The 21,300-nt window shown below is 51.2% G+C and overlaps 2 protein-coding genes across 6 annotated transcripts; one reads left to right on the top strand and one right to left on the bottom strand.

The window, feature by feature from the left end:
* The first annotated feature begins 11 nt into the window (after nt 1–11).
* On the top strand, nt 12–3,276 carry HTRA2 (HtrA serine peptidase 2). Its single transcript, XM_036930728.2, has 8 exons — nt 12–648; nt 746–950; nt 1,043–1,237; nt 1,474–1,506; nt 1,739–1,844; nt 1,985–2,054; nt 2,724–2,819; nt 2,924–3,276. The coding sequence occupies exons 1-8, from the start codon at nt 152–154 to the stop codon at nt 3,087–3,089; spliced, it is 1,368 nt and encodes a 455-aa protein (XP_036786623.1). The 5' UTR covers nt 12–151; the 3' UTR covers nt 3,090–3,276.
* Nucleotides 3,225–21,178, bottom strand: LOXL3 (lysyl oxidase like 3). 5 transcript variants are annotated; one of them, XM_036930721.2, is made up of 16 exons: nt 20,973–21,178; nt 20,603–20,666; nt 18,919–19,243; nt 17,117–17,280; nt 16,248–16,462; nt 9,502–9,558; nt 6,413–6,632; nt 5,996–6,176; nt 5,712–5,866; nt 5,311–5,478; nt 5,013–5,175; nt 4,569–4,812; nt 4,353–4,468; nt 4,137–4,273; nt 3,922–4,033; nt 3,225–3,754 (listed from the first exon to the last, which is right to left on the bottom strand). In XM_036930721.2, the coding sequence occupies exons 3-16, from the start codon at nt 19,229–19,231 to the stop codon at nt 3,681–3,683; spliced, it is 2,319 nt and encodes a 772-aa protein (XP_036786616.2). In that variant the 5' UTR covers nt 19,232–19,243; nt 20,603–20,666; nt 20,973–21,178; the 3' UTR covers nt 3,225–3,680. The 5 variants fall into 5 exon arrangements, with proteins under 5 accessions (XP_036786616.2, XP_057353048.1, XP_057353047.1 ...); XM_057497065.1 differs by lacking the exons at nt 5,311–5,478; nt 20,973–21,178 and having other exon boundaries at nt 20,603–20,785; XM_057497064.1 differs by lacking the exons at nt 9,502–9,558; nt 20,973–21,178 and having other exon boundaries at nt 20,603–20,782.
* Nucleotides 21,179–21,300: the final 122 nt, after the last annotated feature.

The raw sequence follows: 21,300 nt of genomic DNA, 5'->3' as shown, positions 1-21,300 counted from the left end.
GGACGGAGTCGGCCTGCCGGCTCCTCGGTCCCGGCGTGCACTTCTGGAAGACTTCAGGTACCGGCGTGCTCCGCGTCCGGTTGTCCGCCAGCACGCGTCCAGGGCGGTGCCTCTGTGTAGGGCGGGCGAGGAGGCCGCCGAGGCGGAGCTCATGGCTGCACTGAGGGCGGGGCGGAGTGCAGGCTGGAGCCTCCGGGGATGGCGGGCTCTTCGGGGGGCGCGTGGCGGGAAGGGACCCCTGTTGACCCCTGACCTCCGGGCCCTGCCGACGTCAGGAACCCCTGACCCTCGGGCCCGAGTGACTTATGGGACCCCCAGTCTCCGGGCCTGGTTGTCTGGGTGGGTCCTTGAGCCACGGACGTGTCTGCGGTCGGCTCCCCGAGCACTGCTGACTGTAGGGACACCAGATCCCCGGAGCCGGGAAGACCCAGGGACCCCTGGAGGCCGTCGGCGCGTGTGGCCCGCAGTGGCACTGGGCGCTGGGGGTGCCGTGCTGCTGCTGCTGTGGGGCGGGGGGTGGGGTCCTCCGGCCGTTTTTGCCTCGGTGCTTGGCTCGTCGCCCAGCTCTCCCCGGAGCCAGTACAACTTCATCGCAGACGTGGTGGAGAAGACGGCACCTGCCGTGGTTTACATCGAGATCCTGGGCCGGTAACTGTGGGGCAGACTCGGAGGCGCGGAAACCGCGGGCTAGGGGCGGGTGAGGAGGGGTCCGCGGAGCCTCATTTCCGTGCTGCTCCCACCCCAGGCATCCTTTCTCGGGCCGCGAAGTCCCTATCTCCAATGGCTCAGGATTCGTGGTGGCTGCCGACGGACTCATTGTCACCAACGCTCATGTAGTGGCTGATCGGCGCCGAGTCCGAGTGAGGCTGCCAAGCGGCGACACGTATGAGGCCGTGGTCACAGCTGTGGATCCCGTGGCGGACATCGCCACTCTGAGGATTCAGACGAAGGTGGGGATCAGGGCAGGCGGGGTGTTGGGGCTGTGCGTTTGCACGCATCTCCGGTGACAGGCCGAGGACGGCTCCTGCACCCTTCTCCCTAGGAGCCGCTGCCCACGCTGCCGCTGGGGCGCTCCGCCGACGTCCGGCAAGGAGAATTCGTAGTCGCCATGGGAAGCCCCTTTGCGCTGCAGAACACTATCACTTCCGGCATCGTCAGTTCTGCCCAGCGTCCGGCCAGGGACTTAGGCCTGCCCCAAACCAACGTGGAATACATCCAGACTGATGCAGCTATTGATGTACGTCCTGATACAGGAGAAATGACTCACTAGACTGTGGGAGGGGGAAGATTGTGGGGCACAGGCCCCAAGTGTGATAAATGTGTGGTGAGCCTGTATACAGAGATTGGGCTGCAAAAATGTGGCCATTCATGGGCTGGGAAAGGAGAGAATCTGGAGAATGTACCTACAATCCTGGTTATGCCCCCAGGCATAGAGTCCCTGGATCTCTTCCATGTTCTCTCCTTGTCCTGCAGTTTGGAAACTCTGGAGGTCCCCTGGTTAATCTGGTGAGTGGGACATCTTTCTTTCCAAGAATCCCTGCCCCAGGTCAGTGTGGGAAGGGGTGGGTTTCCCTAATCAACGATGTTTGGTCAAACTTCTAAGCAGTCTCTTGTTGGCTGTCTGCAAAAATCCAGTCAAACCTCCCCAACTTCCCTATACTCCCTGCTATTCTTGTTCAGGTCTCCCCATCTCCTACTACCTGTTTGGGTTAGGGAATAGTGGGCTCTGTCACTACAGGATGGGGAGGTGATCGGGGTGAATACCATGAAGGTCACAGCTGGAATCTCCTTTGCCATCCCTTCTGATCGCCTTCGAGAGTTTCTGCATCGTGGGGAAAAGAAGAGTGAGCCTGGCTTTGTGGGGGAAGGGTTTCCTTTAAATGGTGGGAGGCACATTATTGGGCCTCGCTGGAGAGGGGTCTCTTGGGAGGAGTGGGAGGGGAAAGAAGGATGTAGCTGAGTGGGGCTCATTTGTCCATCACAGATTCCTGGTTTGGAATCAGTGGGGCCCAGCGCCGCTACATTGGCGTGATGATGCTAACCCTGACGCCCAGGTACGAGCTGTAGGGGTAGTGACATGTAGGACCACCAGTGTACTCTGTGGTGGACAACTGGTACCTTTGTTGAGCTTTGGTCTTAAGTCTGTCTTTGTCTAAGATGAGTTACCTCACACTTGAAGCTATCAGAAGAGCTGTCCTCTCTCATCATCTTGACTTTCTCTCTCCGTTTTGCACACCTGCCACCAGATTGATTTCATTCAGTACTGCTTTGATTTAAAACCTTTAGTCCATTAACCTCATGTTTGGGGGCTATTTTCCCTTTGTCTCCAACCTTCCAGACAGGGCTTTTTACATGAAAATATTCTGTTCCAACTAATCTGATTTCCTATTCCCATATTTTTTATTTATGTTGTTATATATAGTTAAATATCAGACCCATCCCTTACAGGCTCAGCTTAAGTTCTACTCCCTCCCTAAAGCTCTCCTTAGAATTCTAGAATGACATTAGTGCTCTTGATTTAATACCGTGTTTCTTTCGGAATTTTATATGCATACCCCAGTTGCTAACTGCTAGAAGGCATAAAGTGAATTGCCTTTGTACCTGTAGTACCTAGCGTATGTTCTGTCCGTACAGTTGTCAGTGTGTTGGTGAGACATCTGAGGGGAACCCCAGATGGGGCGAGTGCCTTGGTGTGGTTAACAGGGTGATCTGTGTCCTTTCAGCATCCTTGCTGAACTACAGCTGCGAGAACCAAGCTTTCCTGATGTTCAGCATGGCGTGCTCATCCATAAAGTCATCCTGGATTCACCTGCACACCGGTGAGGGAGAGACTGCGCTGTGAGGTGGGGAAGGGTTGGGTGTGCATGTGCTCTTGTACGGGGCTATCTTCTACCTTTCTTTCTCTGTCCACCTTTCATCTCAGGGCTGGTCTACGGCCAGGTGACGTGATCTTGGCCATTGGGGAGAAGCTGGTACAAAATGCTGAAGATATTTATGAAGCTGTTCGAACCCAATCCCAGCTGGCAGTGCAGATCCGGCGGGGACAGGAAACATTGACCTTATATGTGACCCCTGAAGTCACAGAATGAGTCAGCAAGAGTATGAGCCTCCTACTCTGATTTCCACCTTGCTTTCCTGGCCTAGGCTCTGAGGGCACCTGGACAGAGGGTTAAATGAAGAAGTGGGGGGCAGGTCCCTCCAACCACCAGCACCAATCCCTGGGCTCTGAGGAATCGCAAAAACACTTTTTATATGAAATAAAATTATACCTAGCAACATGTTATAGTCAAAAATGAGGGGGGAGGAGCCCTGATCTTTTCCCCCACAAAAAGGCTAGAGGTAAAGCTGTATCCTCCCTTACTGAGAGGAGATACCGGAATCGACCACTCTGACCTCCCTATTCAAAAAAACGAGCTGCTGCTGTCTGTTCTGGACAGTTAATCAGGTATTGCTCTTTGTGGTGTGTGCTCCGCGTGGTGCTGGGCTTTGGAGCAGATTCAGGCTTGTCTGGGCAGGAGAGCGATGATGTCTGCTTACAGTTCCCACCCAGACTGCAAGCCAGACGGGTGCCATGGGCCTGCGGACATCAGGGGTTCCTTGGTAAGCTCCTGAGGTAATGGAAGCCTCAGACCCCTGCCATTAGGGGCCAGTGGTGGTTTGCAGAGGAGGGTGGTTGCACCTTAAACAATCTGGTTGCTGGTCTGGCCAGGGTAGCGCTCGAACCTCCTGTTAGCCTCTTCACCGAAGGCATCACCTGCAAGGTGAACAGGCCATTTGGGCAGGAACATGAACCCATTGTGGGGAATACTGGGTAGAAGTAGAGAGGCCAGGAGATCCAGAGGTGGGCAGGAAGATACAGAAGAGAATGAAGGCCTTCCCTGCCATCCCCCAGTCTGCTGGGCTGCTCTTCCCACCAAATACCAATGTGGCAGTTGTGCACCCAGATGCGGTGTCCGTCGTATTTGCAGTTACATTTCATTGCATTGTTGGTGAAGTCACTCTCTGCTACTTCATAATTGGGGTTGATGACCACCTGTGAGTGAGAGAAAGGCAACTTCACCAGCTGCAGTCCTCAAAATCCAAAGATGTGTAAAAACTCCTCCTCTTGCCAGCTGGAATTCTCAGACCCCAGGTACCTGCAGAATGTAGTTCCCTGGCTTTACATCTGTGATGTCAATCCACTGACAGTCAATGTCATGCCGGTAGAGGTCCCAGCAACCTACGGTGATGCCCTGCTCTCCGAAGTTGGCACACTCATATCTCTTGGAGACATCTGAAGGAATGGGCACATGTCAGGGTGAGGCCAGGCTGCAGGACGGAGATGCTGGAGTGTGTTGTAGGCCCCAACTCACCCTCCTGACACTCAGTGTCTTCTAGACAGAAACTAGCTTTGTGGCCCTCAGCCACCTTGGTGCCATTAGGGGTCAGGATGTCATAGTGAGTGAAGATGTCCATACTGTGGTAATGCCTGTGGGGAGAAGGGACAAGGGAACCCCTGTTTCCTTCCCTACCCCCAGCAAGCCTGCCCTGTCCCTTGGTGGCCTTGCCCTTCGACTTGACCCTCTCACCCATGACACTCATGCCACACCCAGGAGTGGCGCCCAGCCTTGGGCCTGAAGTCAGCTCGTCCCAGGTTGTGGATCTGGGAGGAGAACCGGAGCAGACGCCGGTGGCCATAAGGCCAGTTGGCTGAGCGGGCTGAGCGAGCCAGGCAGTTCTCCTCTGCAGCGCAGTACAACATGTGCAGTGGCCGGTCCTCGATGTAGGCGGTCTCCTGCACCAGTGCGGAGTGCAGCAGCAGATCAGATGCAGCTGCACCAGGGAGGGAAGGAGAAGGCTAGAAGTCACTGCTGAGGGCCCAGGGCAGGGGGTGGGAGGTTCCGCCCCCTGCTGGAGAACATGAGAGGCTGGTTTTCCACAGGAAGGAGTACCTGTCCAGACTGAAGCACTCTTCTTCCCTGCAAAGGGGTGGCCTCCCTTCCCTGGCTTGCATCACCCAACCCTTCACTCACTCTCAGAACAGATGACTCCAGCCGTGAAGCGGGTTCCTGTCCTCTTGCAGGCGATGTGGGTGCTGTGATGAGCACATTGGTCCAGGGACAGCTCGGTCCCTGTGCAGTGTACTCCACTCATCACCACCTCTGTTACATTCCCCGAGTCCCAGTACCAGGTCTCCTGGGGACATAAGTGTTTCTGTGAGGCCTCACCACCCAGCTTCTTGAGCCAAGGGACTCATTTCCACAGTTCTCTGCCCCAAACACAGGTTTTGCAAGCAGCTGTTTTGGTTCCTCCCTCCTCTTTCCCACTCACCTGCAGGCCATGGTTGGCATAGCCCAGTCCGAGTTGCCTACAGGCCACCATGGCCTCCAGTGTCCCCCAGTCATCCCCACAGATGAGGCCCCAGCGAAGGGACCCAAGTGCTCCTATTTGCACCTCAACTCGCCCCTCATGTCGGCTGCGGCCCCCACTGAGTCGTATCTGTAGTAACATAGAATGGAAGGTCTGGGGAAGCTTTTGGGATGGGGTAGTGAGTGTCTGTAGCAGGCATCTGGCTGAAGGGTGATTGGAAGGTATGGCACATAAGGAGCTAGCAAGTGGTGGCATCAGGTGGAACTGTAGGATGGCATGAGCCTGAAGGTCATTACATTGCAGACTGTGACCAGGACTGGATAGGATTTGAGATACCTGAGCCAAGGTGGAAAGTGACTGACCTTGGTGTCCACCCCTGTGTAGGGCAGGTTGCATCGGACTCCAGCATCCCGGCTATGTGAACAGTCTTCAGCTGTGATGTTCTTGTAGGGGCACTTCCAGAGGGAGGGTTCCTGTCCAGAGCATCGAACTTCACTCAAGTGGATGGCACCCATGCCTAGTGTCGGAGGTCAAACGTCAGAAGCCATAACTAGAGCTTCATTGCCCTGGGGTCTCCTTCCCAAGGAATGTACCCCCCAGGAGTGTGTACCTCCTTCCCTCCTGCTGCCATCCCCATCCTGCTCACCCTGCCCCATGCGGGCACCAGTCAGAGCCTCTCGAGCACTTCCGAAGCCCAGCTCCCGACACACGACACTGGCTGCCTGCAGGTCCCACTTGCGGTCACAGACTGTACCCCACGTGCCGGCCTTCAGGACTTCCACCCGGCCCTCTCCAGGGTGGGCTCCACCCTTGAGACGCACTCGAGTCTGTAGAGGAGAGACGTGTGCCCAACAGCAGTGAATAGAAACAGCACCAAGAGGGCTAAGTAGACCTAGGAGATGAATGGGATTCCGGCAGGAGGGAGGGGGTGGTCTCAGGTCTGTAGCCCACCCCCTGGAAGTTTCCTCTCTGTCCTCAAAGGTCAGGGCTATGCTTAGGGGGTGAGCAGGCTAGGGGCTTCTCCACCTGGGGTGGGGAAAGTCACAGTCAGTGTTGCACACACCTCCCCCTGAGGCTTCGACTGCTGTTGCTTCTTCTGGCCACTGGATGCTGCGAAGAGAGGGCCTGGCACACAGCTCACCACCGCAGGGGACCCCCCAGGGCACCTGGCGGTGTCATTGGCACGATAGAACTCCAAGGAGCAGAGGGAGAGGTGGGCTTCCGTGCCCACGCACGCCACCCCATGCAGACCAAAGGAGTGTCGCTGCCGCTGGGCCAGCAGCCTGGGGGGACAGGAGTGGGGTGCAGTAGGGTAAAGCTGCTCCTGCCTCTTGGCCCAGAACCCTCTTCCCATGCCATACCTCCACCCCCACCACCTTTCATAACCACTTGATCCCTTCTCCATCCCCTCTTCTCTGCTGTTTCTTTCAAAGAGACAAAGGGAGTGGTGAGTTTCCAAATGGAAGGAGCCTAGATTGCCCAGATAGGAGGGTCCTTGGGGACTCTCTGCAGGAGAAGACCCCTTTGGGAAGGACAGCTGGTCTGGACTTGCCTGACAGAAACCTTGTTCCACGTGGTTTCAGGCTGCTGGTCCTAACGGGCAGAGGCTGAGGCCCCTGTGCAAGGGGAATGGGAAGCCAGGGCTGCCCAGCAGGATGAGATGGGCAGGAGGGAGGGCTGACAGACAGGAAGCCCGAAGACCCAGCATGAGCCGATCCTTATGGTATGCTGAAGCTGAAATAACTGAATGAGTCAGGATACAAAGGGGTAGTCTAAATGGCTTCTCAGAAGCCAGAGGGGCTTCCAGGTCAGAGTATGATGAGCACTTACGGGAAGAACAGACCAGGTGGTGGAGACAGGAAAGATTGGGGCTGGCATATATAGGAATGAAAATGTATAAATGCAAACAAAAGTCAGGGAGACCCCATGGCCAGAGAAGGAGAGTGAATATGAACAATGGAATGGTAAAGGTATCTCCAGACCTGAGCTGAGCTGTGTCTTTACTGAGGTAGCCCATGCTTCTGCAATTTAAACGTAACAAAGAATGTTTCATAGCCAGCCAGGTCAGAAAATGGGACTAAACCAGAGATGTTAAAGTTTGGAAACACTGCAGAGAGATGCTTGAGAGAACAAGGGGATTGTTTATCGACACCAGTGGAATAGGAGACTGCAGTGAGGTGTCTGATGAGAAGGCTGTTCTTCCCAGAACAGCTGGTTGGATCTCAGAAAAGTGGGGAAGCAGATGCAGCCTAGTATTGGAGTGGGTCTGTGAGGCTCATCTGGCAGTGAATTACTGCAGTAATGTGTTCCATCACTTGATGGCAGAGGAAGGAAGGAATATGACAACTTGAAGCCACTGGCTAGGAAAACAGGATGAAAAGTTTATAAGAACAGCAGGCAAAGGGAGCCTGGACACTTTACAGAATACCTTTGGAAGCTCAGGATAAGTAGATTCTGAAACACAAAGAGATCAGGTAGTCTCCCAAAGTCCTGTGTGACTGAAAATAAGTCAAAGAGGCCCTCACAGGAAAAAGGTAACTGTCTTCTAAACACTGTCCTTCCCTCCCCCCACAACAAACGAAGTGAAAAACGGCAGTGTGCTCTTCCACATGGGGGTCAGGGAAGGCCAGAGGATGGCCATGTTAGGCAAAGATGACTCTAAGCTAGAAGGCACTACAAGAACCCCCCCAAATTCTGAGCTCCTTTGAAGCCACTAGAGAGAGGAGCTGAGGGGTGAGGGATACCAGAGGACCCCTGGGTGATCTGGAACATGCTGGAGAGAAAGGGACAATAGAAAGGGAGGAATTCTCTGCATTGCTGAAGTTATCAGAGAGACCTTCATGAGTAAGTGGCCTTTGGAAGCCAAGTGAGATGTAAAAAAAAAAAAAATCACAATTGGAAGCTTTTCACTCCCTTGGATTCTGAGAGAACCCAGGAGGAAAGTAAGGGAAGTGAAGTGGGAGCCTAATTGTGTTCACTGAGCTAGAGAGGTAGGGACTGTTCATCTGAGCCCATCCCTGGTAAAGGTTCCATGGGGACCCTGGGTTTCACCTCCAAGCTGGTAGGACTGACTTTTAAAAATTAATCCAATAAGGGTAGAATGGGAACACTGATATTTAGGCAAACTTGACCTCTTGGAGAGACAGGTGAGGCATGTACAGGACAAAAGTGCCAGCTGGTCATTTAGAATCCACTGGGGCAAGGTACATAGGCATGTAGAGCAGGGTAGTCAGTGTATGAACTATGGAGATTTTAAAAAATCCTGTGACAAGCATAATTCCCCAGAGACCAACATAAGGGCCAGCCTTACTTTAGGTCTCGGTGAATCATCTGGAAGGTGGTTTGTGATGGCCACTGCTGCTCCTCTACCTCTTGGTGGAGGCCTCTCTTGGATCTCTTCCTGGTCACCGCCCCATTCCCCCAGTTCATCACTCGGTGCTCCCTCTCCTCTCCACCCAGCCTGAGCTGTGTTTACCTCTTGATTGGCCCCCTGCCCACTCAGTGCTTGGGTTTGCCCTTAAGCTTGGTGATTGGTCTGAAAAAAGGAGAAAGTCGTTAGTGGAGGCAGTGGTTAGGTACATGGCCCAGGAAAGGCAGAGGGTTCTCCTTCTGTTCCTGGGAAGGACCGTTTATGCAGAGTGCGGGGAGGGGCAGAGGAGTCCCATGCCCACTGCCTGCTGCACACCACGGGGCGTGCTGGAGTGGTCATGCACCTCTCTGGATTCAGCAACAGGGATGAGGTGTCTAGTTATGTCAGTCTAGGTGGGTAAGGGGAGAGGAGATTAGAGGAAAGATAAAGGGAGGAGAGAGGATGGGAATGTGGGGGAATTAAGGGAGGTGAGGAGTGGGAGGTGGTGAGGAAGCGTGCAGATGGCTGAGGTGGAGTCCAAGCTATCTGGGGAAAGTATAAGGATGAGAAGTCGTTTCCTCAGCCATTCCTGTATTATTTCTGACTTGTGCTCCTGAAGAGCAAAGCCTGCCCATCCTCATGCCTGCCTCCCCTCCCCTCCCCACTGGAACCACCACTTTCCAATCACATCCCTAATTTATCCGCTTGGGTTCTGGGATGGACATGGATAGGCTGCCTTCCATCCATCCACCTCCTGGGGCCACAAGGGCAAGCAGGAGGTCCCGGAGCTCTTGCCCCATTACCTTCCAAGGAACTTGGGGTGTCGGGCCGAAGCTTTGGCCGCTCGCTTCCTCAACTTTCTGTGAGGATAAGACAATAGCAGAGTCAGGATCAGTCCAGAACCAAGTGGGAAAGGCTGGTGCTGGGATCAGTGACAAGATTTCCAACAGTCAGAAGGCTCCTGGTGGCAGGATGTTATAGCATCAGATAATCCCAAGGCTCTACCCTTCACAGCTGTTTGGTTTCACAAGCACATGACCAGTGAGCAGCAGTGAAGTTTGTGAACTCAGGAGTGACAGAGCCCCTATACCAGGACCCACAGAAATTTGGCTAAGGCAACTGGGGAATAAGGATTCTTGAGTCCATATCAGAGCTGATCTAACTGAGGGGAGGGCTAAGGGGAAGGGTCTAAGTAGAAGCGTTTTAGGATTGCTAGGACTCCCAACTGACCAGGTGAGACAACTGGACTGGTCATGCCTAAGGAGGCTGATTGTCTTTTTTTTCTTGCATGATCTCTGGCTTCTGGCATTTTCAGGCCTGAGGCCAGTGGACCAGAATTGAGTACCAAGGCTGGATATCCAAGATGTTAACTTGGTTTGACTGGGGAACATGAGGCCAGACTGATGAGGATGACAGCATTCTTCCTGCCCAAGTTAAATCCTGTATGTGTTAGTCATTCACAAACTGAGCTCATCTCCCAAACATACTGCCAGGGAAACAAGTTCTAAAACCTTATGGTTTTTAAATTGGCCTGGATATTTGACCTATTTTATTCTTCAAGAGTCCTTAAGTCTAATTTCTGGGAACTAGGACTGTTTCTCCTCTTATTCTCCCTTTGATTTCAAAGACTTTAATTCTGCCCCCTCTTTGTCCTGTCCAAGTACGTATAGATGAATGCAGGTATTGCCTGCTTGTTTGAATGCTTATGGAATTCTGTGTTATCATCTTAGTTATCCTTTCCTTGACCATGTTCCTGCTCTGCTCTTTCTCTTGAGTCATATTTGGACAGTGTCCTCTGTGCAGATGCACTAGGATTTTAAAGTACAGATTTTAAACAGAGCTGAAGCTGCTTGGTATTTCCTGCCCTGGCTTCTTCCTGAGGATGTTCTTAGTTGCTTTATTTTTTCCAAAGCATCCAATATGTCCAACATTCCTAGAAGAGTCTACAATAACTCTCAGGTCTCTTTCCTGAGATATTACTAAGAGTTCAGAAGCTTTCATCCTGTAAGTGTAGTGCAAAACTTTTTCTTCTAATGTCTTTTTGTCAAACATGTCTAAAATGAAATACACTAGGTACTTCATTTCACCAGTAACCCAGTGAGATCATCTTGAGTAGTACTTAGAAAAATGTGGTATTATCTAGAAATTTAGAAGAACCTCCTCTTAAGTTATTTAAGTACCTTATACGGTCTTTAAATTACATTATATATTTTATGGCATATGTAGTTGTACATGTCATATGGTATAATAGAAGAAATATTAGGGACCTGATACTTAATTAGGTCTGATATTTGTCTTGATTTACATTTCTTCATTCACAAATGTGCTTGTTTTCTCCTTATCATTTGTTACTTCAACCATCAAACATAAAAACCTACCTATATCTGCACACCCATCTCATTCCAACCTCCTCTCTTCTCTAAGGCCACCCCCTCAAAATGTTTTGAATTCCATTTCTTATGATCCTTTCACTCCTTCTCAATTAAGAAGTTTCACACGTCTCCTTCTCAACTGAATCTTACAAACATGTTGAAATCTCTATTACATGTGCCCCCCCCACATCCTCCACCCTCACATCTCTCCTCCCCTTCAGAGAAAAATTTTCAAGAGTTGCTGACACTCACCATCTCTCTGTCTTCGCTTCCCACTAATTCCTTAACCTGCTCCTTTCCGGTTTTCCCCACCCATCACTCTGCAATAATAAATCCAGTAGACAGTTTCTGTCTTCATCTTGCTGACCTCTTGGTAGCACCTGACAGGGCTGCTCTCTTTCCTTGGCTCTCCTACCACTCTGCCTGGTGTGATTCCTCATTCCAGTTGTTCTTTCTTCATCTTCTTTGCAGGCTCCTCCTCTTTCTGATCACTTAAATTCTTGGAGCTCTAAGGCATTCATCTCTTCTCACTCCACAGCCTCTTTCTTTATGTTTTTATTCACATAACCTTGTATATTGTGTTGCCTCCTTGATGTTTCCATTTAGCCATCTTAAAGTTATCTAAAATGTAATATAGGTCCAAAACATAAATTCATAATTCTTTCAGCAAAATCTACTCCAGAAACCTAGTGGTCAACTTTGACACCTCTCTCTTCTTTGGCTCCCAAAGTCAATCACAGTAAAGTCCTGTCAATGTTACTGACTAGTATCTCTCCATCCATTTACTCTTGCTCTTCTCCATTTCTCATAAATGCAGTCAAGGTGATCTTTTGGAGCTGCACACCTTGTCATATCCTCTCATGACCCTCCTCATAAATCATACCACTGGTTTCCCATTGCTTTTATCATAAAGACCCAAATCTTCAAAATAGCCTGAGGTCTTCTATGATCTCTCATCACTTCTGTGTTCTCAGCACCTTGCACAGTGCTGGGCAAATAGTAGAAGTTCAATAAATATCTGTCGAACTGGAATGAGCTAGAAGAGGGACTTCTTAAACAGCACTTAAGCAATTAGAACCTCAATTTATTTGCCTGCAAAAGGGCAGTAAAGTAAATGGTTTAATCATCTGTTCATTCTTTTACCCTTATAAAGTTCTACAACTTTTACATATTCTAGAGAGGAATAACCAAGCCAAGTTTAAAATACTAAATACACTATATTCTGATTTTCTCATCCCTAGATCTTACTGACTTCCTTTAAAAGATAGCAGAGGCATCTTCTTTCTCCAAGGGAGGTACAGTTGTTTATAACTATCTTGCCTATACTTTATGATTGTGTTACTTGTGAGAATGCGCCCTGTCTGACTTGCCCTGTAAATGAAGATATATAAAATATCTGCATCTCAGGACTCTTGTCATCTCTTCCTAAGAATGACCTCTGTACTTAGCATATCCTCTTCTCCAGCCTTCATATCCCAGACTCAGCAAGAGATTCCAGTATGTACACAAATATTTCTGACTGTTACTTCAGGCCACGCATAACCAGGGACAACTCCTGGCTGTCAGACTTCACAAGGGTGGCCTGCGTCTGAAGCCAATTTACATTACCTTGAAGCCCAGAGATGGCTGGTGGCACCATCCTTCTCTTGAGGAGCTGCAGAATCACTTTAGGTATCTCTTCTCTTATTTTCCATACTCTCTGTAGTTCTACATCCTTTCATTACCCTCCCATTGTTGTCACCCTCCTCATCACTTAATTTTTACAAATTCCTAACTAGCTTTACTGCATCTAGAACTTCCTCTTCCAATTCACTACTGTCAGGCAAACTTTAAAAAACACTGGCCTTATTTTATCACTGTCCCATGCAAGCACTTGTATTTTTAACTTTAAGAGGTCAAACTCTCTAATCTGTCATTAAAAGGCCTCCATTTTCTGGCCTTTATCCATTCAGATTGCTCTTTCATTATCTCTCAGTATAAACCTTCTACTCTAGTCAGGTGTCTTTTGAAGTGTATCCTATTCAATATCACATCGATTGGAGTGAACAATGACTTCCATATTGCTAAATCCAGTGTTGGTCTCTCAGGCCTCCTGTGTTCAGCAGCACTGACTCAGCTGACAACTGTCTCCTGCCTGGAGTACTCTACTCGGCTGCCAGGCGACCACCCTCACCTGATTTTCTTTCTGTCTCAACTTACTGTTTGCATTTCACCTTATCTTCCTGACTTCATGTTTAAGCTCCCCAAGGTTCAGTCCTTGGAACTCTTTTTTTTCTATTTGCGCTCATTTCCTCAGTGATGTTGTCCAGTTTCAGGACTTTAAATACTTCTATTCAGCTGAACCCAATTGCCTATTCAGCCTCACCATTTCAATGTCTTCAAGAATCTCAAATTTAACAGGTCCCCAAACAAGTTCCTAATATATAACACCCTGTCCCACTCCCACACAAAACATGCTCCACCCACTGTCTTCCTTATCAAACAGGGCCGACTCCACACGTGGCTCAGGCTGAAAACTGTGGAGTGACCCTTCTTTCTTGTCTCTCTCACACCACACCGAATCCATAGCAAATCCCGTTGGCTCTACCTTTCCCTATACACAGAATTTCATCACGTTTCACCACTTCCTTGAGTCGCCATCACCTCTCACATTGTTTACTTGGCTTCTGGGAGGCAATGACTTCTTAACTAGTCTCCCTGCTTCCTTGATTCTCCTGCATTCCTTACAGTCTATTTGTAACAAAGCAGCCAAAATAATACCTAAAAAATGGAAGTCAGATGTCACACCTCTGCTCAAACAAAACCTTATCTCACACAGAGGAACAGCCAAAGTCTGCTAAATGGTCCTACAGGATCTGGCTCCCCATTCTTTCCCTGTCTCCTCCTATATCACATTTCCATTCATTTTCTCCCGTTCACTCACCTCCAGCCCCATTGGCCTCCTGGAACATGACAAGAATGCCCTCTCCCCCACCCTCACTCCCCCCTGCCAGAATCTTCTCATTTATGATCCTTCTTCCTGGAAATGCTCATCTAGATTTCTGCATAGTTTGTTACCTCATATCCTTTAAATCTCTTCTCAAGGACGCCTTCTCTGACCACTCTATTTAAAACTGCAGTCTCACTCCCACTTACTAACTCTTCCTAGCTTTATTACTCTCTTCGCCATCCTTCCATTTTGTAATTTTACTTACTTATTTTTTGATTCTTCCCTAGTCCATGAGATCAGGGATTCTTGTCTGTTTCATTCCCTGTTGAATCCCTGAGACAGCAGTCTCTGGCACACAGTAGGCACTCAATAAATAAATATCAAATGAACGAATCTCTGCACCTACTCATGCTATTCTCTTCACTTGAAATGCCTGCTATTTAAATTGTCCTAATCTTTTGAACACCAATAGACCTTCATGCTTGGATTAGAGAAGGTAAAAAAACACAGAGAAGGAAATACAGCCCAAGATAGAGTAGGAAGAGAGCACAGCACAGCTGTTTTAAAACAGAGTCTCTAGACTAGATGAAGTATATTCCTTGGGAATTAAAGAACTTTTGGATGTGTCTCAGCCAAGGCAGGGAAAATCTGAGCAAGTTTGGAAAAGACTGGAGGTTGGGTAATATATTGACTTTCAAAAAGAAGAAGAAAGATTCCTCAATCTACAGATAAATAACATCATAGAATAAGTTATTAAATGAAGTTTGTGAACGCTGAGGAAAATACATGGTAATCCTTAGAGACCTGAGAGGATTTCAGTAAAAATTAGCTCAGTCAAACCATCATGATTTTCTTTTTTGATAAGATTACCTAAGTGGCAGGCTGGAGAATGGCTGTGAACATAGTATATCTGGATTTTAGCAAAGACTAACAAAGTCTCCCAGGATTTCATTATAGATGTTGAAATGTTAGCCATGTCATTTTTGTGTTCCGTTTGTTCCCAATTGGTCGAAAAAAATTTCACAACTAGTGATTAAAAAGGCTTGATGTAAATCTGGAGGAAAGTTTCATAAGAAGAGTGAGACCTTGGTTTTAAACATCTGAAAAATTTAATGGTCTTTCTGATGAAACCAGAAGGTTGCAGCTATCACATCTGCCATAAGAGGCTGGGAGGAATGACAAAACAGAAAATACTGCCAAGATTCAAGATAATCTCGGGGGGTCATCACGGCTTTTTAATAGGTTTAAAACGATGTATCGAACTAATGTAACAGAGTAAACTCAACACAGGATTAGGTCCCAAGAGGCTGCTCTATCAGCATGAAGGATAAGGAGAGACCTAAACTGGTGTTAGGCGATTACAAGTCCAATATGAGCAGTGGGATGCTTCCTCAACAGAAAGGCAGTGCAAAATCTAGGCAGACTTCGATGGAAGTTGAGCGTGTCTGCGATGCCCTGCCTTGATCAGACCATATCTGAAATAGTGTGCCCAGTAGAAGTTCACCTAGATGGCAAGAGGTCTTTCTGCAAAACTGATCTAAGGAAGAGCTGAAGAAAATAAGCATTTTAGCCTGCAAAACAGATTGGTGACTGTAAAGATTTCCAAATTCCTCAAAGTGACCAAATTAGATGCTCCAGGGAAGCCAGACGCTGTAAGCACAGGGCAGTTCCCCAGTGTGATTCGTTATTCTGGAAGCCAGCGCCTACCCCAGCGCTCCAACAGCAGCAGGTGAAGAGGGCCGGATGCCTCGGCCAAAGGACGCGCCTAGGAGTCCCGAGGGCTGGCGCGCTCGCAGACACGCCTCGTGGGCGGCCTCAGCGCCCTCCGGCTCTCCGCGATTGGCCCTTTGGCGAGGACACACAGCTCCGCGGGCGCCACGGGCCTGTCAGCGCCCTGACTCCCGGCGTCCGGCTCCGGACTGGACGCACCCAGGCACCGCCCCGCAGGGCCTCTCCCTGGGCGTGGCGCGCGGCCCGGCGCCCCGGGCGCGGACACTGCCTGCCGGCCACAGCGTCACCGGCACGGACGCGCGACCTGCCGCCACCCATCCCGGCCCCGCGCCGGACCCGGAGAGCAGGAGCCTCACCGGCCCCACTTCAGACCCACCTTGGGGAGCCCTTCCTGGTCCCACAGGTTTCGCAGCTTCACTTTCGGAAGGGCCTCCATATTTCCCCGCTCTGCGAGCCCCGGTGTCCCCAGTTCCCTCTCAACCCCAGTGCGCTCCACCCAGCGCCCACATCCCTTCACCTGTAGAAGGCGGCGTTGACCCTCTTTTCGCTAGGGAAGCCTAGCAACCCGCAGACCACGTGGCTGTTGTGGGCGCTCCAGCCTTTGTCACACACTTGCGACCAGCCGTCAGGAAGCCTGACTTCGACCAGTCCCTCAGTCACAGGCAGGGGCCGCCTTCCCCACCCAACAGCTGGTCGCAGCCGCACCTCCTCCACTTGCAGGTGATGTTCTACCTGGACATGGGGCAACAAGCAGAGGGAGGACTCCTAGTAGCACCTTTCATATGTCCAGTCACCCTTCAGGACCCTGAGTGCCTGTGCTTGCCATAAACCGGATGGAGAGGTGGGGCTGGGGCAGGGCTAAGAGGCCTGCCTGCTCTCTCCCCTGTGTGGACTGGGGCGTGTGGGTGTGCTGACTCCTGCAACCCTGAGAGTAGACGGTCATGCTGTCTCTCAAAAATGATTAAGGTGCTGAGGAGGAGCACCTAACTGCCTGGAGCATGTGGGCATACTTCGCAGAGCAAGTGGCATGGAAGGAGGAGAAGAAAGTAAGAAGGGAGGTGTTCCAGGAGAGCAAGAACATGTAGGGTGAGGGAGAGCACAGGATGCCCTGGGGCCAGGGATGAAGTTGGAGAGGCTCATGCCAGGTTTAGCAACTTGAATGCTAGTGCAAAAACAAACCTGGGCTTTACAGTGTCTAGGAGGTTTTTCATTTGTCTCCATATCCCCCACCACCCAGCCTCCCATGAACCCAATTATCCTATGGGGCATATGGGATCCTCTCACCTTCCAGTATCTCCTCTAACCACATATAGCCACCCCATAGCCCTCTCTTTCTGGCCATCCGGGTGGTGTGTGGGTATATGTCTGTGTTTGTGAACTGCAGACCTCAATGACGTTAGAATCTGAGAAGCCAGGGAGGCGCTGGTCCTTGCAGATGACCCCAGCATCCTCATCATGGGTACAGTCACTATTCCCCCAGCCCCGGAAGGTACATTCATTCACACTCTGTTCAGTCCCACTGCAGCTTAGGTTGTCCAGCCAGATGCGGCCTGTGGAAGGGGAGAGGAGGGGCAGAGAGGCTTAGAGAGGTCGGATTGGGGGTTAATGACGGGGATGTCAGGGAGAGTGGGCATGGAAGCCTCACATCTAGCTGTGATGACCCCATTGTGCTGGAAAGATAACGGATGGGGAAGGGACAGGGGACCCTGGAAGGGAATAGGAAAAGGAGCATAGGATTGGTGGAGGGTTGGTGGTGATCTGGGGATACTCAAGCATTTGGTAGTGGGAATAAAAAAACCAAGAGTCGGTCCTGAAGCTCTGGTCAGTCCTTATCAATTCAGGGATGGCTACAATTAATTACCATTGTGTGTTAGGCGCTCTGCCATGGTATGTACATACACAATCATTCTTAGAACAGAGCTGCCAGAAGGTATGATCACCGTTTTTTATAAAGAAATTGGGGTTCAGGGAAGTTAAGTAACTTGTCTAAGACCACACAGCCAATACATGGTGGCTCGGTGATTTGAGCCCTTGTGCAGCTTGGAATTCAAGATCCTTTCACCTCAGTCTCACATTCTCCTACGTGCTCACCTTGTCTGTGCTGCCACATTCTTCTGTCTGCCTGGACCACACTGAAATGAATACCAGTGACATCCTCTCAGATAGGGTGGACCCTCAAAGGCCATCTGTCTCGGCAGTGTGCAGGGACCCCTCCTGCATATCTTGACAGGACATACCAGCTTCTGCTGGCACACCTACCTCCTGCCCCACCAGGCTGCTGGAACCATCACAAAGTCTTTGTGACTCTTCGTGACTTCCCCCCATCAGGTCTGATTCAGTCCTTTGATGCTATCCAGAAAAATCCCTCAGCCAAATGACTCTATTCACATTTGCAGACAACCATCATGCATTTGCCATCTGATGCTTTTTCTTTTCATCCCAAACATCCCTGGTTTCTTCAGCTATTCCTCCTTGAAACCTGGCTTCCAATTTTTTTATATCTGGGAAGCTCTCCTCTGAAAGCATTTCCATTTTCTACTGTCTCTCTTAAAATGTGGCATCTACAAGTGACACTTTAATCCAGAAGTGGCCCAGCCAGTGGGGGTTGGGGAATCAGCTGCAGACTGCACCAGCTTCTGTCCGTGAATCTCACTGTGGGCTCATACAGTGCAAATACCCCTGGGTCTCCAAACTGCTCCTGATACCCACATTCATACTTGTTTTAGACTTCATACATGTCCTTAGTCAGTTTCAGCTGCTTGGTTTCAGCTTTGGCCTATACTGTGACTTTGTCAGCTGCAGTATCTGTGATCCCTTCTGGCTTTGGGACATCCAGACATCATTTATCTGCTCTTAGTTTCCCATGAAACCAATTGTACTTTAATCATACAAGGCTCACCTGCATCAGGGCTGTCCTTGCATGTGGCTTTGTAGATTCATACTTCTGCAGCAGAAAGAAACTTAGAGATCATCTAGTCATTTTGCACATGGGGCACCTGAGGCTTAGAGAAGGCATTGACCAGCCAAATGTCACCCAGGTCTGAGAAGTGACTATATTGGTTGATTTGTCAACCATGAGTTTACTCGACACTGACTGTTCTTGGTGTCCTGTGTCCCTGTGGCTGTGCCATCCTGGTGTCCCCTCTCCTTGCGTGGAGCCAATTGGTTATGCATAGAGCCTTGCTCACCTGTTCCAGGGCCATATTTGGCACTGTGGGTCCAGCCTGTGGCCTCTGTGAAGCCCAGCTCACGGCAGAGGACATGGGCAGCTTGCAGCGTGAAGTCATCATCGCAGATGGTGCCCCATTCACCAGCTCGCTGTATCTCCACGCGGCCTTCGAAGGGCTTCCTGGGGAAGCCGGCCAGCCGGAACCGCAGCCCCTGGCTCCCGGCCCTCTTCTCGGGGGCCGTGGATGGGGAGGGAGATCCCAGGAGTGAGCCGCACAGCAGGCACAGCAGCAGCCCCCGTGGGCTCCATTGCCAGACACTGACAGGTTGCATGGCAGCGAAGGCCTGGGTGTCCCAGAGAGAGAGTGTGTGAGAGAAACAGATTGTGCCAGGCCCAGGCCCAAGAGTCAGGTCATGGGGGGAACAGAGATACTAAGACCAGAGGCAGAGAGACAGCACGAGAGAGACAGGCACTAGTGTGAGAGAGAAACACACACAAAATAAGCACAGGGTCAAGGAGGCACAGACAGAGAGCCAGACTGAGGAGGTGGAGAGACAGAGACAGAGAGAGGCTCTCCCTCCCTTTTGTAAGAATTCTCATTAATTATCATGTCTCACAACATCCTTCCCTCTTGCCTTCATCACCTCTCTTGCCCCCATTCACTGACGGAAGTGACCCATCAAAGACACTGATTAGAGACCGAGAGTCAGGGATTGGTAGAGATTAACTAGAGAGAGACTGAGCAAGAGACACACAGAGGAAGACTCAGACAGACAGGATGTGAGAGGACAGGGAACTGTGGGAATGAAAGGGGACCAAACAGAAAGAGACTGCGAGCTAGAGACCACATTGAAGACGGACATAAGGCGATGGGGAGGGAGCCAGGCACAAAGAAATGGTTAGCAAAGGAGAGGCAGGCAACAGGTTGAGGAGAGGAACTGACAGGGGCCAAGCAGAAGCAGGAGGGACCCAGATAGCCCCATTCAGCAAGTCAGAGGACAGTTACTGACTGTGGAGAGATGCAGGCAAGGGGCCTTAGGACACCCTGGGATCTTGGGTTCCCTAAATGGGAGCCAAGCCCAGAATCCTATCTGAGCAGCTTCCGAGGCAGACAGGGCAGAGACGGGAATGCATGGAGAACCCATTGCACAGGGTGCCCGGCACACAGGCTCTCACATGTCCTGCAGGGTCAAGGGGCCCAGGAGGGCCAGGCCCCAAGCTGGCCGGGTAATGGGGTGGGGTTGTGCAGTCCTGCTGCCAACACTGCCATCCCTGTCACCGGGCAACGGGAGCCCAGGGCGTCAATTGACTCCTCAGCCAAGGCCTTCCCTCTGGGGCTAAAAACAGCTCCTCTACAGCAAGGGGGCCCCCCAAACATGCCTCCCCCAACTCAGACAAGTAACCCAACAGGCGAGCTTTGTTCTGAGGACATTTCGGCTTGGGGGACCAGGAGCTGGGTCTCACGGAGAAGCCCCCAGCCTCAGGGCCCTATTTGGAACACCCTGCAGCCCCTTACCCACCAAATATTTGCTTCCTCTCTCCACTCTCCTTGTGTCTCACTCTTCTTTGACAATAATAAAACCCTCAGCTGGTTGGCTTCCCCGTCCCAACTCCATTCCACACCACCCCCTTCCCCTGATCCCTTCACCATCCTCTCCATCAGCAACTCCCCCTCCTCCTGCCGGCAACGTGACTCCCCCTACCTTCCGCTGAGAGGGCCTCTAGAGGCTGGGAGAAGAGTCCTTGTCCTGGAGATCTGTCCTAGGACTTCCAAAAAAAAAGTGCTCGGCCAGGGGAGACTGGACGCCCCCCGCGCTCTTTCCCCCTCCTTTCGTCCCTCCCACGTTCCCTTGAGCCCTCCCACATTCCGCCCTGTCCCTGGATTCCTCTCGGGCTAATTCCCTCCTCTTCTCCTCTTGGCCCTCCCCTCCCCCGGGAGCTGGCTGCTGCCGCCCCACCTCCCCAGCCCCTGACCCTCCCCGCCTGCTCAATGAAGCTTTCTTTTCCCGCGGGTTGGAAACCGGGCAGCTGCAGTCAGGAGCTGGACGCGCAAGAGGCCAGGGGGCTGCGGACCTGCCCCGGCGGCGGCCGCACTGGCGGCGGGAGGCCGCGGCTTAGGTCCGGGCTCCGGGAAGCCTTCCAGTCCTCAGCCCCCAGCCCTTCCCCCACGTCCCCTCTCCGCGGAGCGTAAACAGCCCAACTCCGGCCGGGCTAGGGGCGGGCCCAGTCCGGGGAACCGAGGCCAAGAGGGCCCACGTGGTCCCCCCGGAGCCCCAGGGTGCCCGTCTGCATTTTAGAGGTGATGTCACGGCCTTCCCTCTGACGTCACGTTGAGCACATGACGTTGCATGCAGCCCCTAAACCCAGGCGCCAGAGCTCTCCGGCCGAAACCGCGAGGTTT

Source organism: Manis pentadactyla, chromosome 2, assembly GCF_030020395.1.
Source record: "Manis pentadactyla isolate mManPen7 chromosome 2, mManPen7.hap1, whole genome shotgun sequence".
NCBI classification, from domain to species: domain Eukaryota; kingdom Metazoa; phylum Chordata; class Mammalia; order Pholidota; family Manidae; genus Manis; species Manis pentadactyla.
Note: the sequence above shows the minus strand (reverse complement) of the source record. Positions and strands in the feature narration are given on the sequence as shown.